Genomic DNA, 24,235 nt, shown 5'->3' with positions numbered 1-24,235 from the left:
AATTCAAGCAAAGTTTAGTATATCTGAGACCTCTGCGTTCGAATATGTATCTTATATTATAGTTTCTTGATCAACAAGTCAGAGGCTTAAACTCGAGCCATTACAGGGTAATTTACTAACTTGCATAGGTGTTACATTGACCAGGGGTGTGGGATTTGTATTCTTGCACTCAAATTATAAAAAAATTGTTGCGTCAAAATCTGCATGATTTAGACATTTAGGGGATGTGTGGATCACGAATGAGAATGAGAATCGAGAATGGAAACCAAGAAGAATGTACGGAATGATTTACTCTCCAAGTATGATTCCGATTCCCGTTTCAGGTCACAAAATTGTCAATTCAAAAAACAAAACGCAGGTTTCAGGTCACAAAATTGCCAATTCAAAAAACAAAACATGGGTTTAAAGTTCTGATTTCCGTGTTAACGGAACTTATTAGACCTGACCAAACACCAACCTAGTTGTTGACTTTCAAGTATAGCAGATATTCTATTTATATGATTATCTTTCCAGAATTCAGATCAACTAGGAAAGAAGGTCAACTTTAATACAATAAAAATAGTACATGAGTGTCTGAGTCTCTTATATACACAAGGTGGTGAAGGATTGTGTGCCAACTTTATTGACCAGCAGGCAGATACAGGATTTTGAGTTTATACTTGCACCGAGTTTATCTGGTGTCGGGTTTAGCAGATGTTCTGCATCCCGGGTTTACTTGTAGAAAAATTACGCGTCTTATGGCTGGACAGATATTTACATGGATTGGCAGCATTGACAATGTGATTGTGAAAACATGTTGAGTTTATGCAGACTTGTTTGAAATAATTAAGCTTTGAAAGATACTCTAGGCGCGGAAAATCAACATCGATTTTAGTTTTGTGTTGATGTAATTGGTAGGCCGACAAGAAAGAACGATTAGTAACAGCAGATAATTAGATTAATTTTCATTCAGGGTCTTGATTTCTATTTTCATCAATAGAAAAAGACACCGTTAAGTTATGACAAAAAAAAGAAAAGAAAAAAAAAAGACACAGTTAAGTCGTTAACAACCAACTCCCTTCCGATTCAACCTGCAACGGAATTTTGGGTAATACATCTTCAACGACTTCTGTTAAACATATTTGATTATATATATTGGACGTGCAAGATCATGTAAAAAAAATGTTAAATACTCAAAAAAAAAAAAAAAATCCAATTTTTTTCTACCTTGCAATATTTGATTGGTTCACTTATAATAACAATAATGGGATACGAAATATTACACTGAAATTAAATATATTTAGAAAATTGGAAATATAATTTGGATACGAAATATTACTCCGCGTAAAATCATATTGTGATTCAATGAAACTAACTATATTATAAAAAACATATGTTATTATCATTCAAGTTGTTATTAATGGAATATACTCCCTCCCTCCCTCCCGCGCATTTTTATACATTTTTTCATTGCTCGATATTTAATTCTCTTATAAAGTGATATTTTATTATTATATTAATAATTTTTATATACCGATAAACTGTAAGTAGCCAAAAATTATCCAAATAAATAAATTAAAACTTACTTTTTCCTTATAAGTAATTTCTTATTTTATAAAATTAGGCCAAACAGCTCCAATATAAATATTAATAAATGTTATATTAAAAGATTATTATATAACGATTAAATAAGATTTAGCGTTCTATTGTACTCCCTCCGTTTTATAATAGATGTCCACTTTTGAACAAATTACGCATATTAAAAAAAACTAATTTTTGTAGAAAACTTTCATTTGTTATTGTATTTATTGCATTGACCAAGTATAATATGTGGCATATATTTGATCTAGAAAATATAATTTAGTAAGATGTGGTATAAAACTCATCTTGGAAATATAAATATTGACTACACTCCGTTGAAAATTGAAATGGACAAGTAATTTGAAACAATTTTTTGTTCTCAGTAGTATAGTGAACATGTAATATGAAACAGCGGGAGTATGTATTTATACTTCTCTCTTCACTTTCTTTTCTCTACGAAACGCTCCTTCGTTATCCACAGACCGTCTAGTGAATTTGAAAAGGGTGACTTATTTAAATAAGTGGAGTAAAAGTGAGAAATAAATATTAGCCTATAAATTATTATAATGTTTAAAATATAAGTAAAAATCGTGAGACAAAAAAATCGTTTTCAATTTTTTATAAATTCTTCTAGTTTTTCTACATGAACGGAACGAATAAACTGTTTTTGGCTTTTAAGACCAGCAAACACCCCTCATTCACATGGTTTTAAAAAAAGTTATTTAACTAAAATTTTAATATTAACAATATGAATGCAATTAGTTTATATCTTAACATTAATGACATTTTGTTTAAAAAAAGTTATTATATTTATACTCTATATTCTTTATATATACATAGAAAAAACATACAGAGCAGCTCCGAGAGTCTCTTAAATATATTATAAAACATATGATTTTTAGTAATTTGGTACAAAATTAAGAGTGTGGACTCCAATAATGCTCTCTATATTTATTTTCTATTTCATATTTTATTTACATTGGGCTCCACTATGACAAAAATTCAAATAAAAAGAGAAGGAAAGTGAAATAAAAGAGAGGGAAAAGTGAGGATAATTGAAGGAAAATAATTTTTTATTGTTAAAAATAAGTTAAGAGGCAAGTTGTGGCTCTTAAAAGAAAGGAGAGAGGATAAGCTCTTAACTTTTTAAAGAGCCTATAACACTTTCTTGGAGCTCTATTTCTGGACATGACTTTTTATTTTTCCACTTAAAAGCTCAATTAGAGAGATTCTTGGAGATGCTCTCACTAGACTCTTAACTCTCTCTTTATAAATATTATAAGAAAATGGTTATTATTAGATGTTTTGACTAGCGGATTGAAATAGATGTTTTGACTAGCGGATTGAATTAGCTGTTTCTCGTAAAACTGTTTGATTAATAGCTGATTGATTAGCTTTTTCGTACACAAACCAAAATTTCTGACCCAAAAAGCTCCTTTGTCAAAATTTGCCTTTTGAGTCCAAACCTTTGTTTCAATCCACTAACTACCGAACACTTATATTAGCGGATCCCAGTGGTTAAACGTAGTTATACTTGATATATTAAAGTAAGGAGAAATAAAAGGTATATTCTGTGATTTAATTTATTTTTATAATTATCATTCATATAATTAAAGTGGTAGACAATCATGCTTAATGTATCAATTGTTACGGTTGAATGATCCATGTACGTATATAATGTTTATAGGACCAAGTTCATAGTTTTAATAATATATTTTTGAATAAAATAAAATAACAATTATGAGAGATTTGAGGAAACTAACAATATATTGTGTTCGACAATTAAATAGCAGCAGACCTAAAATTAATAAGTCAATAGAATATTTTGTATCGATTGATATTTAAGTATGTCATTAACGTTACTCAAAATGTATCAAACAAAACAAATATGTCATTCAAACAAAACTGAGCTAATAATAATTAAATAAAGTATGAGAGAACTCAAAATGTATCAAACAAAACAAATATGTCATTCAAACAAAACTGAGCTAATAATAATCAAATAAAGTATGAGAGAATAAGATGCAATTCATACTCTCGGGGGTTTGAAAAAAACTTTTATGGATTTTATCCCTATTTTAATGTTAATTATTTAAACTACATTCATAAATTTTTTTAAAAAATCATTTTGTTCTTCATATTTTGATCATAATTATGTAAACTGATACGTTCTTTAGTATGTTTGGACGTCATAGTTTGGCGAAAATAAAAATTTATTTCAAGAGATTTCTTTTTATATTTTATACTATATTTTTTTAATTAAATATTTAATAGGTGTTGAATCTGTTGATATTTCATACTTATACACAGATATATTACTTTTTAGAAAAGTATATGTTCATATATTTTTTAAAATAAGTCAAGTGAACCCATTACCTTATTATTGTTTCTATTTAAATATATTTCTAATTTTCATTTCATCATTTCTGTCCGCAACCGTTCAAAAGCCTTCCATGCCATCATCGTCAGATTAATAACCTCACTACATGTGTTTGCGGTCTATTCCATAATGGCACAAAACCAGGTAACCTTGAGTTGATTACGTGAAACTAAGATTCACCCTGCAGGTTAAACTTTTACACTTTCTCTGGTTAATCCGAGCTCGTTGTCCCTTTCTAGTTCCCCAGAACGGGTAAAACATCATTAACCTAGCATGTGTGTTCAAACTTAGATGAGCTTATTGTAAGAAAAATATTTCAAATTAACAGATCTTTTCATCTTTTTATATAAAATATCAATAGTCTTCCAAAATTACCTCATATTATTAATAATTTCTACTACTCTGTCCGCTCATTTATATTACCTCGTTAATATTTATTTAAAATTCCATTAACTGACCTCCATGCTGGCCTCTTTGCAATCAAACACACCATTTTCCAATGACCTAGAGACAGCTATTACTACCACCACCGTCCTGGCTACCTCCATAACTCTTCCATACAGTAGCAACTAATTACACTTCCATAACTCTTCCATACAGTAGCAACTAATTACACTGCAAAGCTCTTGAGTAGTCAAACTTGATATACTGATGGATACTTAAAAAGACCCTACTTTTCTCTATGTGTTTTCTCAATGCATGCTGCATAGTATGTCCTTGCAAGACTCCATTATGGTTTTAGGAGATCTTAAGCACTGTAGATTTCTTAATGGATTTGTTTAATTAAAAGATCTGTATTGTCATTTAAACAGCCTAGCCCAACCCAATTACCCAAGAGCCTAGCCAAGGAAAAGCTTTAAGTAGGTTTGTTGAACAACAGCTTCTCTGAAAAGTATTCATTTGCACGCCTATCTGTATCTTTCACCTGGCCGGCTGCAAAAGTATGAGAGAGATGAGTAAAACAGACAGGAATAACATATTAAAACATGAAGATACATTCAGACTGACTTAACTTAAAATAAGAATTTATTACTTATAAATGAAAAGTTATTTATAAATACAAAATAATTTTTAATTTATATATTTGAATAATTTTTAGTATTAAAATTGTTAATATAATACCAAATTATTATAAATTATATTTAAATTGACTTTTTTCATTTTCTAAAATCAAATTTAAAAATAAATCACATAAAAACTAGCATTTTCTTAGATTCGGGCTAAATAAGTCTCAAGGAACCTAAATTTTTTGTGGACAAACAATACTGTTTAGTTTCCTAATTTTTTTTTAGACAAACAGTACAATATATATACTACATTTTTACAAGAATATTATAATTATATAAAATATCTTTCAAATCCGAATGTTAAGAAGATTTTCCTCATATCACTCGTCGAAGACCACAGATAGCATACATAATTTTCTTATATTCAAGATTATATTTTATGAACGAGATTAATCGGACTTGACAAGTGTATAGTCCAGTGTTTGAATTGGTTGGAGAGAGATGAAAGAAAAGGCCAAAAGGGAAGGACGGCCACGCGGGGAACAGTGGTTTAAAAGCTACTCCTAGAGCAGCAGGGGAAAAGAAAAGATACTCCAATGTAATAAGATATTCCTGCTGCTTTACTCCTAGTAGCATTTACATATAAATGTTGAGGAGATGGAGAAAGCACGAGGCTCGAAAAGCAGACAAGTTAGCTAGGGAGACAACACCTTTAAAACTGGCCTTGAATTTCAAATGCAAAAAAGGGTAAGAGCTACATTGATACACCCACCCACCAGAAAAGGCAAAGATGCTGTCACTATAACTCTGTTGCTGTACTAGAATCGCCTATTTCAGTACCCTAGACATCCCCATACCTAAGCTCCTGATCATCACACATACATGTATAATGTATGTATGCAACTATGCATGTATATGCATATTTATCATGCATGGATCGCAACATGTTTGTTACAGTATGATGATATGTTTGGTTGTACCGGAAAACAAAACAATAAACAAGGAGGGATTGTACGTTTAATATGATACGGATAAAATTGAAGAAAACAGAAAACAAATGATATGAATGAATTTAAGTTCATCTTCCCCTCCGCCCCCTAAGTTATATTGGACTGAAAGCGGCACGGATTTTAATAATCACATTGTAACCTAAAAACCTAAAAGCATTAGTACCAGTAACTTTAAATATATAAATAGAAGTGTTGATTTCAAATCTCATAAATATAAATGTTAAAATTAATTAATATAAATATTAAAATTCTATATAATTGTTGTGAAATATCTTCCTATCTTGCATAACATTACTAGTACTAGGCGGTCAACATAGTAGAACTGTACCTACATACCCCTACAACTTATGCATGTTATATCACAGACAGTAGATGAGCCAAGACAATTGAGGAATGGTCCATGCATTATTGGAGAAGATGTAGCAGCAGTAGCCAACATATAAACGAGGAGGAGCATGAATAATGTGGACCAAAATTTCCATTTCAAGAATAAAAAGAAAGCTACTTTAGTTTGTGTTTAGTGCCTGCATCTGTTTGCTCTGCCTGACAAGCTGTGAGTTTAAATTTGTAATGTCACCTTTCACCATCCCCACCTATGTCATCTTTCAGCTTCCTTCCCGCTGCACCACCATTTTTACCTATCATCATCTAATTGACCGCGAACATGTTTTTAAAATTTTTGCACTAGTCCGGTTAACACTTTTACTGTGTGTATTAACGTTATACGATCTTGATATGTCCTCTTCTCATCGTCTTGAGATTTCCAGAGAATTGATCACTTAATATGGTATTATACTTTTTAAATGAGAAAAAATTTAGAATATAATATGATCCTGATAAGTCGTCCCATCATTTTGAGGTTTTGGATGAATTGTTCGTCTTGAGTTCAAATTTCAATGAAAACATACTGACGTTCCGTAGCTAGAAAATTGAGGGAAGAGGGCATGTGATGGGAGGAAAGCCCAGAATGCGGGTAGAGGAGGGGGACCTCTGCCAATTTGTCAAAACAGTTGAACCCATACAGTCGTATTTTACTTTTGTCCCCATGCGTTTCAGACCCAGTTGCAGTAGCAGTAAATCTATGACCTCATCATTTATCATATTATTGTGGACTGTCGATATCTTTTTCACATTTTTCCTGTAAATATATTCATTTCTATTAAAATTTTAGTTGCATAAACTGTTTCTGCCAAAATAAAACAGGATAAAGCATCCTTTGTGTTGCTGTTGCTTAATGGTCATCACACTTTAACAGTGTCTCTACAAAACTGCACAAGAAATCAAGAAAAAGGGTAATATTATGGCTGTAACATGATCGCAAAAATCAGGAATCAGAATTTAATCAGTTGACCTACGGATTAAAAATTTCCAGTGGTTTTAGTCAAATTGTGATGTAATAGATGAATTGGATAAATTATTCATAAAAAATTAAACAAGGATCTTTAGAACACTGACCGTAACCAACAGATATTTACAACTTGATCAAACTTCAAACTAAACAGAGATCATTAGTTGTATATAAGCAAAGCCATGATATGGAATAGGCAAGTTCACTGGGTTTCAAACCTACGTAACAAGTTCATCTGGCATTACATAAGTTTACAACATAAGAGAGCATAAATTATAACTTAAAGGACCGACGGCTAATGTCAATTTTGCCGATGTAAACATCCGGAATTTAGTAATAGCTAAGTCTGATATATTAGGTACTACATATCTAAATAAAGGACCAGTTTAAGAACATGAAAGCTAAGCAGTGACTGGAGTTATCGTCGGCCAGAACTTTCCAAGCAATGGCTTGATCATAAGAAATAGGCCTCCCCATGCTCGAAACACATATCCCGGCTGGTAGATAAGCAAAGCCCTGCAATTACATAGGGGTGTTACTTGGGATGTTTGAGAACATGAATACAAAGAAGCCTTAAAGAGGAAATTTCGAGTCTGCTTGCATATCTAATTCTACAGTGTGTAGTAATAAGGAAGAGCATAACGATGAAAGAGGTATATGATTATAAATTTTGATGATATTACCTGTTGCATGATCTTCGAAAATTCAGAAAGAAGAATCTTCCTTCCCGCTTCATCCAGAACCTTGTCGAGCATTATGTCCTGAAGGGCCACAAGTGTAGTCTCGAGCATATCAAGACCTGCCTGGTTTGCGAAAGTGAAGACAGGTGATATCTGCATTGTAGCATTCGCAGTCTGTTAGCTTTATAGTTTGGCATTTTTAAACTTGAAAATTTATGCAAAATTGAGTAGACTGAAACAAAACTAGGAGAAGAAAAAAAAGCAACTCAAAGTTGTAATGAGATGTCGTTTACATTTGTTTTCACTGAACAGCACAGAATTGCATCAGAATGATTCCAAAGTTGTTTCAACACTGCGTCGCCCACTCTAGAGTCTACTTCAAGGAGATCAGCCCCAATATGAACCCTGATAGGAAAAGCAGTATGAGTAACCAAAACATGGAAACATTGTGTGGTGAAAAGACAACTAAACAAACATGATCATCAGCACAAGTTATTTGCAAAAATTTGTGCAAAAGAAAGCACACTCCTTCAGACTTCAAAATTGGCAATATGATGAAAATAATCGCTAGACTAAGCTATCCTGACTCACACATGGTATAATGTGGTTATTACCTATAGCTCCTGCAAATCCAGTGCGACAAGGTGAGAGCCTCAGGAGAGCCCGGCAATTGTTTTGGATTTGGACCCACATGGGTATTCAGCCTTGAGGGTGCAATAGCCATGGCAACCCTCTGGACGGAACCTACAACACTACGCACATATTGACGAGCCATAACAGCGACATTATCTCTCAAGTGGTTCTCGTAAGTGAACTGGAACGCGATAGTCAGCACAGAGCGAACATTGTAATTGGTCAAATCAGCTTCACCAGGAGGGCGTGCACCACCAGGTCCCACTTCAAGTGTAGAAGCTAAATCCAGTGTTCTACTTGCACCAGGCTTGTCCTGCAAACAGAAAAATATTAACATACTTTTCGAGGGGAGAATAAAATCAAGTTAAACTTGGTTTTTCGTGAGGCCTGTTAGAGGTTAATTGATAATTTGACTAAAAACAAGTGGAACAGAGTCAGAGATGTCACTGAACTGATTTAGGGTCCAGTGGTATCACACGGAAGCCAGATGGCAGCAAGGGTGCATCATCGGCACAGGTTTCATCAATAGGTGCAAAGACAAGCTGAGCACAACCACCCGCAGCATTCTCATCAAGCCCACTGCAAAGCTGTTGTAAATAATTTAAGTAAATATTTACACCAGAATTTAAAAACCAGTTAAGAGACCAAGCTAATGTAATCTCAAATCACAAGTTTTGAAAGATAAATCTTACTTGCAGTAGATACATATCGCGTGACAAAGCTATGTCCTCGGGGGAAAAAGCATGACCCTCTAGCCGAACCACCTCCAAAAACTAACAGAAAGGAAGTCAAGAATTAAACAGGATGGTTCCAAACACAATGAAGAATACATTTATGTAATATGAAATTAAAAAATTATGTGGTGTTTACCTCTTCATGCTCCACTGTATGAGCTAGAGGCAAAATGACCTGGGTACCAGGGAAAGCACCAGGTCTGGCATAGGGAATAGCATAAGGACTTGATTTCAGAGATGCAGCAGAGTAAGCGTCAATTGCATAGTCAGCCCACTCTGATCGGTGCTCCCTTAGAAAACGAACAAGTAAAGCTGGGGGTACATCCTGCATATAACCACAGAGTCCGTTAGCAATGTTAATGAAAGTTTCTTTTGGAATAAAATATAATGTCAGACCATGATTTGATAGAAGATGTATATTGGTGGAGAAAATGTAGTACCTGAAGAAGCATTGATGCTTTGGCACAGAGCACTCCTCCAAATGTTGGCAGCATTGATAATGTGTTGTTATACTGGGAACCAACAAATTTTCCTGGATTCGAGTTGATGGCAATGGTAACATCCTCCACACCGTCACTACCCAAAATCGACCAACCATCATCGAGAAACCCGTTCACAGCATCATTAAAACCCCTGTGATCCAAATACATCTAATCTTAGACGAAGAATAATATAAAGATATAAGCATTATAAAGTGAATTAATGCACTAAATTCATTGGTAAGTCTTTATAAACAGGGCTTATAACTAAGATTCTCATTAGAGCTTGGAGTAAAAACTCACCGGCACAGTCTTTGACTGAATGTTCGCAAAACAGCAGGTTGCCTCCCACCAGTATACTGAATTTCTCCACTTGCTTCTTGTGCGATTTGTCTTATATGTCTCAAAGACTGCAGATAAAATTAGTAAGAATAAACTTAGAATAGAAGTTGCCACATAATAATGTAATTTCCAGGGTTGATGATCTTACTGCCATGGTCATCTTTTGAGCAAGTATTCTCGATGATTCGTACAGAGGCCTCAAAACTTCAGGCACGCTCCAAGGCTATAACACATACGAATCATTGCATAAGAAAATCAGGTACTAGAACAATGAAAAGCAGACCATGAATTCATTTATGACTTACATCCAGATCGACGTGATCAACAATGTTGATGATAGAGCCGCCGCCATCACAAGGTCTAATCAGATAACCACTAGGTAACATATCAGCTCTTACAAAACATGTGGCAGGTGGCCCAGGTGGACCACCAGTGGAAGAAGTCAGAGACCTCTCGCATATCTGCAAATTTTGAATTCCATTAGTGTTGGATCCAAAGTAACCAGACTCACAATAAACTTCTATAAAGAGTGTCCTGAAAGTAATGGTATTGACTTACCACAAGACTGCCATCTTCCAAAGTTGTAGTATATCTCAGTGTCCAAAAGTCTCGGGCCGATGCCAATGTTGTAGGCGCGTAAGTCTGAGAGAACAATTATGTAATGAACCCCTTGCATTTTACACTCCATATATAAAAAATTTTGAGATTTAAGCAACTCAAAATGGACAGTATATCAGCTTAATATGATGCAAACCTGCATATATATGAGCTCTATTGTTCCTCCATTTCCAGTAGGAATGACACTCAAAACATCAAGGCAACGGCAATCACGGAACCAAGATGGACGATCTTTAAGGATTTCGGCGACCTAAAACGGAACAGGTGATCATTAATATTCCACGAACATACAAGGACTTTTCAATCATCAAATGTACCAGGAAAAGAAAGCAGTAAAAGCTCAAAAAACTTAAGATATATACCTTCGTGGGCTCTAGGCTCACAAGACCGCAGGCTCGTGCTGCTATCCCACTACAATTGCGGGAAACGGCAACGATGCCAATAGAATCCGGACCAGGCTGCAAATATTATAAAGAAGATGTTGAATAAATGTAACGTGGGCAATTTGCTCTGAGATAGAGAGAACTTGAATTTTTAACACAAGCACAAGTCATTCCTACAAATCTGTGAGTATACTATGTTATCAGAGTGTGAAAATCTTGCGCATACCTTCATCCCAACCATCTGCACCCAGTCGACAGCAGTTCCAGTAGCCTTGGAGAGGAACTCTGCCAGGGTCTCCTCTGCAATTGCGAGAAGACTACATACACCATAAATAAATAATAAGCTATCAAACAGACAAGTAAAGCAAAAAACTGAAGTCAATACAAGTAGATAATCATAGTTACCCAGCTGGGCTGTTAGCATCCCTTTGTGGGTGCTGAGGAGTTGGGTTTTGCTGTTGTTGCTGACCACTTACGACCACAGACTCGCAGCTAGTGTCAGTGGTCGTCGTTGATGGCTGTAAAAATTCAAGTGGTTAGATTGTATTTGAGTCAAAAACACAACGCTGCATTACAACAGAAGAAAACATTTAATATCATGAATCATCATAAAATTTGCACTAAAGTATTCAAGTACACATTGACATTACGTTTAGATGGTCCTTGAATGAAAAGTAACTTATGTACGATGGATCAAGTACTAATCATCAAGTTGATCAACCATAACATAACCAACGGATAGAATGTAGTTATGTACTACTTGGGGAAGACATTCTAACAAACACAACCCAGCTAAAAGATAGATGAATGTAAATTATATACATCCATGTTAAATTGATGATTGCAAGAAATACAATTTAACACATAATTACAAGGAAGACTCTTTGAAATAGAAGTTCTTACAGTGTGCAGTTGGGTGCGCATGTATCCATTCTCATAAACCAGATGAGACACCTGCTTTTGCAAGCGATCATTTTCTTCCATCAGTAGCTTGTTCATTGCAGTCAGCTTCCTGTTTACAGTCTGAAGACGAGATGCTTCCTTCCTTTGTTTCTCCCGGCATCTAAAGAAAAATATACACAATTAGTAACGATATACACTTCTTGCTACATTTCCAACCTGTTCTACCTAGATAACCCATACAAGTCTAGGCACACAACCCGAAAATTAGCAGAAATTAATACATCAAAGACTGAATTAACTGAAATCTATCCATCTGAATCTACCTGGATCAAATTATCTTTCAGTTTTGTCAGCATAAAGCTTGAAAAATAAAACCAACTGATCTCAACAAATAGCATTCTTTCTTTTTACACATAAGATCCTGAGGGAATTTATGAGAATATTCATATCTTCTTAGATCAATAATTCAATATCATTCTTAGCCCAAATTCGAAGACAAAAATACAATATATGAGAGAAAAAAAATGAAACTAAAGGATAAGTCACTTTAAAATAATTCTAATAGAACTCAAATGACAGATAATGAAGGGAATCAAGTAAACAGGGATGGCTAGTTGGCTACTTAAGTCAAATCCAAACAATAGTAAGCTAACATAGTGACTTATTATGCTGTTTTACTGAGAGATTCCACTGCCCTTTCACAAAAAGGATACCATAGTTGTATAAGTACATGCAGAATAAGCAGAGAGTACATAAATAACCCAGCCTTTCAAATTCTTTTATAAAACAAAGAATCTTGACCCAAAATTAATTTACAAAGTAAAACAAACAAAAAAGAACTGCAAGCCATTTGAAAAAAACAAACACTAGACACAAGATCAACAATGGTAAATAACAAAAGCCACCTTTTATATGAGAACAAAAATTGAAAAATGGACTATTTACATGAATCAAAATATGCTCATTCAAAACAAATTCAAGCCCAGAAAAACTGTACTATGATTAGTATATACCTGCGGTTCTGAAACCAAACTTTGATCTGTTTAGGCTCAATATTAGAGAGAATAGGACACTCCCTAATGAGCTGCTGTCTTCTCAAAGAGCTTGGCTTTGGGCATTCTGTGTACACTCTCTCCAATGCCTCTACTTGCTCTGGTGTGTACCTCACATACTTGCTTGAATCCATTCCCTGATCTCTATGCATTGTGAGAGCCATTCTAACAACTAATCAAACAAAATAAAGCTACTTTTTTTTACTATAAGCAACTAAAATTGGTTAAAAGGCAGGCTCTCTTTGAGAGAGCCCACTCTCATCACTCATCAAGAACAAGAGTTTGAAAGGTTTGTGAGAAAACCCAGCTGCAGGATGGGCTTGTTTTGAGTTTTTTGTGAAAAGGAAGCTTTTTTAGTGTGTGAAGTGAAAGGAAGACACAAAGGCAGGGAGAGAGATGTAAACAAGAGAGATATATAGAGAGAGATGGGGAGGAGAGAGATGGAGAGAGAGACAGTTATGAAAGAGCTGTGCTGCATGTATATATATAATGAGATTGTATGTATATGTGGCTTTAAATTGAAGGCAGGCAGGCAGGCCGAGACAGAAATTTTGGGGACAGTAAAGGAGGGAACTTTTTCTTGCTTTTTCTCTGTTTCTCTCTCTAGATTTATGAACAAAATGAGTAAAAATGAAACAGCTGCTTCTCTCTCTACAGATGTCATGTGTTTTGTATAACGTATGTATGTATCTATGGGCTGTGATGTAATAATACTATGATGGATATGCATGAGCATGATTGATGATATGGATGTATGCATATCTATGTGGGGATGAAGCCAAAGTGTCCATTGCATGCTAGGCGTGAGAAGAGAGAAACTTTTTAAAAGCGATTCTTAAAACAGTGAATAAATAATTCAAGAGTTATCTGCATACTAAAATACAGAATTTTTAATAATTCAAGTGTATTACAATTTGGAAAAGAAATTAAAGTATACGGCCTGTTTTCGGAACACTATAATCATGAACAGGACCATGTATGAGTAAGAGCAAGTCCAACGGCGGTGTTAAAGTAGGTGTTATTGCTATAATATAGCATCCAAGCAAAAAATTCAACTCCAATGGGATGCTAAACTTGAATGTAAAATAGCAAAATGCTATACTTGGTTCTATATATAGAACCAACTATAGATGGTGCTATAATTGCCACATAAGCATGCAAGTGACAAAATGTATTAATAAAGTAATAGTGACAAATATAGTTATGTACTTAAAGATTATGTAATTAGAATATAGCTTTATTTGGATATGTTTGGTGCTATTTTGCATTTACCATTGGACCATAAGTTCTATTTTAGCACCAAAAATCACTTTTTGGTTTCAAATTATAACAATAGCTACATCTATTTTAACATCACCATTGGACTTGCTCTAATACTATGCACGTGGTTTTAAACTTAAAATTTGATTCTATGTTGCTTAAGTGAAAGAAATTTATGTAATTTCTACTCCTATATACCCATGTAACGGTTAATAATCATGGTTGGATTTTTAATAGCTCTGAACTCATTTAGAATAATGATACTCCCTCTGTCCCAGTCAATTGTATACGTTTCTTTTTCACTACTTGACACGCTTTTTAAGGCTCTTATAAAACATAGTTCCACAACTTATTTTTAAAATTTTCTTTTTTTGTATAAAAATATAAATGTTATACTTTTATACAAAAAAAGAAAATCTTAAAAATAATTTACAGAACTATACTATATTGAAGCATTAAAGTCCGTGTCGCGCCCCCGTCCCCCAATGTATACTATTGACGGGGACGGAGGGAGTATCTTACGTTTCATCATCAATAAATGTAAAATCTGTTGGTGTTTTATAATTCTGGATTCGACTAACTGTCTGATAATTATTGTTAGAGCAGTTATTTACCTGTAATGTGATTTATAATCTACTTGCTAACTTGTCGCTGTATAATTAGCTAGATGAGTGTTGAATGTATAGCTGATTAATTCGAAATACATATTTTCTCCGTCACTTAATAAATTACTCATAAATATGAAAACAACCGGATCATTCGTGACTTTATTTACGGGGTGTATTCAATTGGAATTTTAATGGATTGTTTTTAGTTTGTGGATTTTAATGGATTGTATGAGATTTTGATTTTGTGCGGGTTCTTGATAAAACGTCGCAGAGTTGATAGGATTTAAGTACAATGCTTCAAAATCCCATTGATTTTGGTGGGATTTCAAAAAACTTAAAATACACTGAAAAATGTCACAAAATCCATCATTTTATGAAATGGAAAAAAACCATCAGCATTTGAATACCATCAGATTTTAATGGATTTCAAACAATCACAATTGAATATCATCAGATTTTAAAGCATAATTTGAAATTCCAATTGAATACCACCAGATTTTATAGCATAATTTAAAATCCCAATTGAATACTGTGACGCCCCCAGATCCACATCCCGCAGATCTGGTCTGCCACTAAACATTTGGCTCAAAACAACACTTGCATTACATATCAATATTACATAATCCAACTCTGCCCCACAAGTCCAGGGTTGATCGTCTTACAACATTACTACCGAATCTAACTTTGTTACGTAAAGGGAAGTCTGATTTCAGACCATTATAATTATAATAACTATAGCTCGTACTATCCAGCGGTGTAGTCTAGCAGTCTCAGCTTGGGTGATGCGTCTTTTCCCTGCCTTTGCCAAAAACCCATTTCCGGGCGGTTCTCTTGGGCTGTGCCATACTCACTATTTACTGCTCAAAAAGGAATAAAATAGATGCAAGAATGAGCAATCAAATTGCTCAGCAAGTCCACAAAGAACAAAACAACAATCAACAGAATATGCACGTAAGGCATAGAAAACAATTCAAGTCAAAGCAACAAAACAGCTACCATCAAATGACAACATAAGTTCAAGTAAAGAAAACGCTGGTCTTCCACCTTTCGGTAACACTACATGGCTCGATCAGCACCATTTCGTGAATACCGTTCTCCTGTGTGATCTTTGCAGTCTGATCGTAACCGCACAAGACACACCTACCACTCTCATTTGCTAGCATAAGGGTTAACATTTGTAACCCTAAACTATCCGCCTTACCAGATAGTAAATTCTCAACTCTACCACGAATTTAATAAATTCGTGTTGACCAGCTTGAACAGATTTCTCCGAGTACAAGGAAATTCTCCCAAACAAACACCAATCATCACTACTGATCTCTACCAAAGAAGTGCGAACAATGCACCCTTTCAACAAAGATTACCCGAAGGTAGAAGTAAAGGATAATTAAAAGAACTAGATTCCAAAGAATAAGATGATCTCCAAAAAGAGAGTAAATTAATTGTGTTGAGATCATCGCTGCAATGTATTCACCTCAAGTTTTGAAGATTCGAAATATTATTGTTATTAGGATCAGCTCATTCCCGTACAATGGGAGGGCTCGAATTATAAAAAAGTAATATATGAACAATATCTTAAAAGCCTTCAAAATGAAACGGGGATATTTTCTGGTTTCACATTGGTACGAAATGTAATATCTTCACAATCAATACTTTTCACACAATTATCAAATAGGCACGAAAAACTTCACGTCAAGTAAGGGATAGTGAACTTGCCTCACATCCTTAGTTTGATGTTACGTCCCGAAATAAATACTGATAATTGAATTCCGCCTTTCCAGATATTATATATTCTATGCCACACAAGATAATAGATTTAGTATTCTCATTTCAAAATAATAAATAATCTTAGACATCCTACTTCATGTGTGTATAGATTAAACAATATTAATTAATCATTCTTTCGTGCTAGCCTGCAACTTTTCAATTCATATTACCTAGAACTAGAAGGTAAATATTAATTACTTGTAACACCCATCCTCTCTTAATTACTTCTTCTAATTATTATCTAATAATTCCAATTAACTAAAATTCTATTATTTATCACCGTATTAACATTTAAATAATTAACATCTCACCTCGTTACCATAATCTCCTAATCATTTACTATCTGCAAATACTCATTCATCTAACATCATTTCTACTCTATTTATTCTTGGCTATTCATTTATTCAATACTAAGAATCACCAATTTATTTAATTTATAAAAATATGATATAATTTCTAAATACCCAAATTATTCCAAAAAATTTTACATTCTCATTTAGTAGTATTAATTAATCTCATGGTATATTTTACCCCAAAATTCAATATCCTTCCTCTTTCTTTTTAATCTTTTCATTACTTTCATATAATTATTCCAATCTCTCTCTCTATCCCTTTTTCCCTGCCACTGCACTCCGGCCAACCACCACTACCAATCACCCACCTCTCTGATTCCAAGCCGCAATTAAAATCTTCCATTCAACACAAACCCAACTCAACCAAAAATCAACCAAACCCCTGTTGAAACCCCAAAATATAATAACCACACCCTTTCCTCCTAATTCATTTACGTGCACACAACTATTTTATTATTATTATTTATTTCTTTTCCCATTTATATATTACCATAAATAAAAAGATTCTCTTGAATTACCTAATTTTGCAGTGAATACAAATGGATCCCCAATTCAAAATAAATGCTTTCCATAATTAGTATAATAGGTAAGAATGTGAGATTTTACCTTGTTTACGGAACTTCTAGCTAGATTCTTTTGTAAAAATCCTTAAATCTCCTTCTTTCTTTACTCCCAAAATTCTCTGGCCTAACTCCACAGCTTTCTATTGTGAAAAATAAACCCAATTATCATGCTTTTTCTTGGCTTTTATACTACTCTCGCTAATTGCAATTAATAGTTAATGACTCCATTAAAATATTGCTAATTATGACCTTAACTTGGGCACTAAGTTATATAACTTGGGCACCAAATTGTATTGCTTGGGCTCCAAAAAAATAATACCGAATAATTAAAAAAAAAAAAAAAAAATTGTTCAGCTCGGCTTCTCGTATTCCTGCATCGGTTTTCATTATTCTCGTGTCGGAGCTAATTAGCGCGAATATAAAATAATTAAATATCGTACAAAATAATTAAATATATTATTAACCATTTTAATATCTTCTAGCCTATCCCCAAATCTATAAAATAATAAAGATAAAATAATCATCGCGGTTAATACGTACTGTTTATTCATGAGTCATAAAATTCACGTATGCTACATTTCCGTATAAACGCTGCTTTCACATTAATATACATATTTAAATATAAAGACGGTCCCGCACCGAATAATATTACGCGTTTGCTAAACTTCTCGGAGCTACGACATTTTTAACTAATATTTCTCGCATTATAAATTTAAATCCGCACTGATAAAATAGTCTTTTTGTACAATAAATAATTAAATTAAATACCTGCATTTTTACGTACGTGTAAATTTCACGGTTGTTACATTCTTCCCTCCTTAAAGGATTCCGTCCTCGGAATCATGATTTGTGCTAAACAACTCTAGATATTTCTTTCTCATTACATCTTTTAATCCTTCTTTGCTTCTTTTATAGCCTGGTTTCGCTATACCACTTTAACTAACTTCACTTTCTTGTTTCTCATTTCTTGAAGCTTTTACAATCTTCACCAGTTTCTCTTCATACGTTGAATCAGACTGGATATGTTTGGCTCATAGTTCAAAATATGACGGTTGTTAGTCATGTAAGCTTTTAATAAATATACATGAAATACTTCGTGAATTTGTTGTAAATCTGGGGGTAACGCCAACAGACAAAAAACATTTCCAACTTTCCTTAGAATCTCAAATGGTCATATGTACCTCGGCTTCAACTTACTACTCTTCCCAAATCTACTTATTCCTTCCCAGGGTGACACTTTCAAACCTTTTTTTTTTTTTTCCCTCTCAGTCAAGGGTTTACTCTTTTCTTTCTAAATCTGTATATCTCTTTTGTCTGTCTTGAGCTGCAACTAACCTTTTTCGTATCTTTTCAATTGATTGTTTTGTATGTTGAACTAGCTCTGGTCCTAGAATCTTCTTCTTTCCAACTTAATCCCAAAAGAGGCGATTTTCACTTTCTATCATATAATATTCATAAGGTGCCATTCTAATACTAAAGTGATAACTATTGTTATAAGCAAACTTTACCAAGGGTAAATGATCATCCCATTTTCCAAAGAACAAGCTTTTAACATGTTCTCTATGGTCTGAATCGTGCTTTCACTTTGTCCATCCATCTAGGGTGATACGGGGTACTCAAATTAAGCTTAGTTCCAAAATATTTCTTAAATACTTGCCACAAATCCTGATGTAATTCTTCATCTCTATCCGAAACAATTGTTACTAGCATTTTATGCTTAGACACAACTTCATTCATATACGTCTTAACTATTCTTTCAAGGGTTTATTTCTCACTAATAGGAAGAAAATGCGCAGATTTTGTCAATCTATCAACAATAATTTAATTTACATCATGATTGGCATGGGTCCTTGGTAAACTTATTATAAAATCCATATATGGTATTGTGTTCCCATTTACATTCGGGGACTTCTAACGGTTGTAACTATCCACTAGGTCTTTGATGCTCTGCTTTTAGTTTTTGATAATTCAAACATATACTTACCCAATCAGTGATTTCTTTAATAATTTTTCTTCAAATCTTGGTTCATATTTGGTACTTACTGGGTGTATAAAATATCTCGATTTAGGAGCTTCTCTCATAATATCTCTTTTAAGATCTATCATGTTAGGAATCCAAATCCTGTTAGCAAATATCCTAATTCCTTTCTCATCTTTAACACTTACGTATTCATCACCTGTCAATTCAGATCAATTTTTGACTCTTTTTGATTCTTTCTATTAACTCTAGTTGCTTTAACATCTCATAAATTTTTCCCCTCCTTATGCTCTAAATCCCTAATTTCCAATCCTAGATTTTCAATTTCCTTAATCAATTCCTTTTGGTAAAGACATTACATTGATCCTTGATTCTCTACTTAAAGCATCGGCGACTACATTTGCTTTCTCTGTGTGATAGTTTATTGTACAATCATAATCCTTTATCAATTCTAACAATCTCTTTTGTCTCATATTCTACTCTTTCTGAGCAATCAAGTATTTTAAACTCTCATAATCCGTAAATATCTCACCTTTCTCACCATACAAGTAATGGTATCGAATGTTTAAAGAAAACACTATAATAGCTAACTCTAGATCATGGGTAGGGTATCTCAACTCGTAATCCTTAAGTTTTCTTGAGGCATACGCTATCACATTTTTCATGTTGCATAAGAATACATCCTAAGCCTTTATGAGATGTATCATTATAGATCACAAAATTTCCTATCTCCTTAGGTATGATCAACAGAGGGGCCATTGTAAGTCATTTCTTTGATTCCTAAAAACTCTTCTCGCATTTAAGGGCCCATTCAAACTTCTCTTCTTTTCTAGTCAATTAGTCAAAGGAGTCGTAACTTTGATAAATCTTTCACAAATCTTTTAGAATATCCTGCTAAACCAAGAAAACTTCTTAGTCAGTTGGGGTCCTAGGTCTTTCCCAACTTGATATTGCCTCAATCTTCGCAGGGTCTACAGATATACCTTCTTTAGAAACTATACGCCTTAAAAACTGTACTTTCTCAATCAAAAATTCACCTTTCGAAAATTTTGCCCATAACTTTTCTTTCCTCAAAATTTCCAAATGTATGCTAAGATGCTCGTCATGCCCTCCTCTTTCGTCTTAGAATAAATCAAAATATAATTGATAAACAATAATGAACTTATCCAAATATTTATTAAATATACTATAATATCCATAAATGCTTTAGGTGCAATATTAGTCAATCCCAAAAGGCATCACTAAGAACTTACAATGTCCATATCGGGTCCCAAAGGCCGTCTTAGGTACATTCTCAGATCTGATTCTTTAATTGATGGTATCCAGATCTCAAGTCTATCTTAGAGAAGTAAGACGCTCCTTTCAATTGATTAAACAGATCATCAACCCTAGGTAAAGGGTCATCTTATTTAACTCTCGATAACCGATGTATCAATCTTCAAATCTGGGGGTCTGGATTTGACCTCACCATACAACACCTTCTTTAAACACTTTATGAAAAACTGTATTTTTGAAAAGAATAAAACCAAAGAATTTTAAATTTGAGCATTTCGAGAAAAAGTAAAGGAAATAATAATTTCAAAACTTTTTTTGGATGTATGGAATTCTTTCACAATGGTAATCACCGATTAATGAGTGTTCAAAGTAGCTTTCATTGAAATAAAAGGATGATTGGGAGACCAATACGATCAAATGAACTAAGTGTTGCGTGTCCAAATTAAGACACTACTAAAGGTTGTTAACCTTCTTGTAATTACAACACACACAAGTGATGGCGTCTCATCCAACTCCTATCACACAGATAGGTATACCTTGTGTCCCCTATAATTAGGGTTGTTCATCCCAATCAGATTGAAGAAATATCAAGGAAGATTTATTTCAAAGATTTGCTTTTGAATCGTTATTTCACAATTTGGACAACCTTGATCTACCATAGTTATGTCTTAACACACTTCTTCCAAAAATGCGAGCAATGCATCCTTTAATCACAAATCAAAAATTTTCAGTGAATATAATCGAAAATAGGATCAAATATGGGACGATCTCTTAGAATTATTAGATTGAGATCATCATTGTGGTATATATATTTATTCCAATTCTCGAGTATTAAATCATGAATCACAAAAGATTTTGTAACATCAAAGAAATATTAATTATGAGGAGCAGACACTTCCGAACAAAGGAAGGACTCAAGATACACTATAAACTTCTAAATTTTCAAAATGAGATTTGATGTCAACTTGAGCCGAAACAGTGTGAAACGTAATATTATTCATAAATAGCGTATTCCACAGATCTTCTATTTAGGAAACGAAGGTCTCCCTTGTAACACGTTCACAGTTTGCGAAGTTCTAAACCTTTGATTTCCTTCGTATTTCACCTATATTCTCTGCTCGCGGCATCTCTTATTTCACAAAAGGTTTCTTCACCCCATGAGTCCAACGTTTCTTTTTCTATATTTTGATTATTTTGCAGGAGCTTCCGCTTCCTATCGACTTTTTCTTTGTTAACCAACTCATTGCTTCCCTCAACTATACAAGTTTTGCGCACTTACTTCATATAGCTAACAATCTAGAGAGCAGTAACCCTACTCTGAATCCAGGGATTTAAGCCCGGCTGTAAACGTTTAGCTTTCTTTTCGTCCGTATTTACTCGATGTGGAATAAATTTCGAAAGTTCAATAAACTTAGCCTCATCTTCAGCTACTAACATACTCTCTTGCTTAGGCTCTAGAAATTTGAGCTCTATATGATTCTCTAGGTGTTTAGGAACATACTTCTCTAGGAATAGCTTTGTAAACCTAGTCCACGATATCACACTAGACTCTTCTAGAACTCTCTTAGCTTTTTACCAATAATTAGCCTCTCCATTAAACATATAAGTATCAAAGATGGTTTTCTTATCTTCTTTTACACCAACTATTTCAAAAGTCTTCTCTATTTCTCTTAGCCATATCTTGGCTTTAACGGAATCTACAGTCCCTTTAAACTCTGGGGGTTGCAAAGATTTGAAAGATTTGAAGGAAAAAGTAGGTTTGGTAAGTTGACTCGAATAACTACTTTCAAAATTGTTTTGAAAATTCGTATGTTGTTGAAGAAGATCAACAAGTAATTGAACATTATTGGGTCTGGTATTATTCATTAACAAGGTTGTCATTTAGGTTTGAATCCATTTTGATTCGATAAGAGTAGACAAAACAGGTTAATAGGTCTCATTATACAAAATCCCAGGTTTATCCAAAGGTACAACCAGGTGCAATTTTGTAAAATACTCGGTACGAAATTTTGAAAAAACAGGTTGCATATTTTGGTTGAAAAGACAAGTTGTATCAAAGCCGTATATTTTTGGAAAATTTTTAGAAACTTTAAAGGTTGTATTTTTTTCTTTTGAAAACTCTAAAACTTTAGCAAGTTGAACAATTCTCTTTTTGAAAACCTCTAAAAACTTTAAAGGTTGAACACATATACTTTTTTTTTTTTTTTATCCCAGGAGATTTCACATGGAATCATTGATGTAGCAAATGCAAGATAGTTGAAAGAAATGAAGCAGGTCAAAAGTAGTTGATGACTGCAAGAAGCATAGGGAAGGTATAGACAAAAAAAAAAAAAACACCAAAAAGATTGATCATCCTTCCCAAAGGTGTCATAATATCCGAAACTTTTAGGGTACAAGTCATGATATAGAAGTATATCTGATCTGGTCATCACCCGACTACATCAAATCTAATCTGGACATCACTATACAAAAGATCACTTTATATAAATCTCTACTGGCAGAATGATCTACTGATCGAAACTGTAGCATGTGTATCTAAAATAAAAAGAAGCGCACGATCCTCTATTCCGATATTATAAAGTGTCTCTATATCCTCTAGATACATCATATACTATAACTTAGATACACACAGACTATATGTGTTATCTCTCAAAAGTCAAAAAGCAAATCTATCATCCAAATATCTCTGAGATCCTATGCTGGAACTCAGAAAAGGCTTTATTTATCAGCATTGTAACAAGTTTAACATATCAGTACGGAGTCCTTCAAATACAGAAACAACCATCTAATATATAAACTCCATACTAAACTCTCGGGCTTTTAAACCCGCAGAAATAGACATATGATCATAAGATCCTGGAATTCCATATTTGGAGTCATAGATAGACTCTCTCAACTACTGAGACATATGCTTTGAAAGTGGTACAAAGTCGCCACTCAGAGGTATAGAAACTGGTACAAAAGAAGATTCGCTAATCTGAAAAGGAGTCTTCTGAGGTGTAAAAAAACTAAAATAGTGGATAAAACTGTAAATGGTACAAAAGTCTCGAATAAAGTGATAACAATGGGTGGAACTCGAACTCGAGACTTGGGGTAGTGTATAAACAAAAGTGTGGCTACTCAAAGGTGGTATAGGAGCATCTCCAATCAGAGATGACACATCAGTCCCAAAATGACAACAATCAGAAGTATGTGTGGTAATAGGACTATAAGAAAAAGGTGTAGGACCGAAATGTTGAAGCAAACCTAAAATGGAAGGGTCCTCACTCTAAAAAAATAATAGGTGGAGGAACAGTAGAAGT

At 33.8% G+C, this 24,235-nt stretch overlaps 1 protein-coding gene across 2 annotated transcripts; it reads right to left on the bottom strand.

Annotated features, from left to right (window-relative positions):
• Window positions 1-7,445: 7,445 nt before the first annotated feature.
• LOC108205069 (homeobox-leucine zipper protein ATHB-14) lies at window positions 7,446-13,613 on the bottom strand. 2 transcript variants are annotated; one of them, XM_017374848.2, is made up of 18 exons: window positions 13,091-13,613; window positions 12,078-12,237; window positions 11,580-11,692; window positions 11,401-11,491; window positions 11,154-11,249; window positions 10,928-11,041; window positions 10,732-10,815; window positions 10,479-10,634; window positions 10,322-10,396; window positions 10,135-10,241; window positions 9,793-9,985; window positions 9,489-9,677; window positions 9,311-9,391; window positions 9,071-9,205; window positions 8,600-8,931; window positions 8,279-8,390; window positions 7,989-8,138; window positions 7,446-7,821 (listed from the first exon to the last, which is right to left on the bottom strand). In XM_017374848.2, the coding sequence occupies exons 1-18, from the start codon at window positions 13,291-13,293 to the stop codon at window positions 7,675-7,677; spliced, it is 2,538 nt and encodes an 845-aa protein (XP_017230337.1). In that variant the 5' UTR covers window positions 13,294-13,613; the 3' UTR covers window positions 7,446-7,674. The 2 variants fall into 2 exon arrangements, with proteins under 2 accessions (XP_017230337.1, XP_017230338.1); XM_017374849.2 differs by lacking the exon at window positions 13,091-13,613 and adding an exon at window positions 12,401-12,525.
• Between the last annotated feature and the right edge of the window lie 10,622 nt (window positions 13,614-24,235).

Source organism: Daucus carota, chromosome 1 (assembly GCF_001625215.2).
Source record: "Daucus carota subsp. sativus chromosome 1, DH1 v3.0, whole genome shotgun sequence".
NCBI lineage: Eukaryota > Viridiplantae > Streptophyta > Magnoliopsida > Apiales > Apiaceae > Daucus > Daucus carota.
The sequence above is the reverse complement of the archived record's forward strand: the minus strand, read 5'-3'. Positions and strand labels throughout refer to the sequence as shown.

Coding starts and splice junctions, on each gene's coding strand:
- LOC108205069 (XM_017374848.2), bottom strand. CDS start 13,293: ATGGCTCTCACAATGCATAGAGATCAGGGAATGGATTCAAGCAAGTAT. Junction 8,391..8,599: donor TGGATTTGCAGGAGCTATAG/GTAATAACCACA, acceptor TTTTCCTATCAG/GGTTCATATTGGGGCTGATC. Junction 8,139..8,278: donor GCTGTTCAGTGAAAACAAAT/GTAAACGACATC, acceptor GCTACAATGCAG/ATATCACCTGTCTTCACTTT.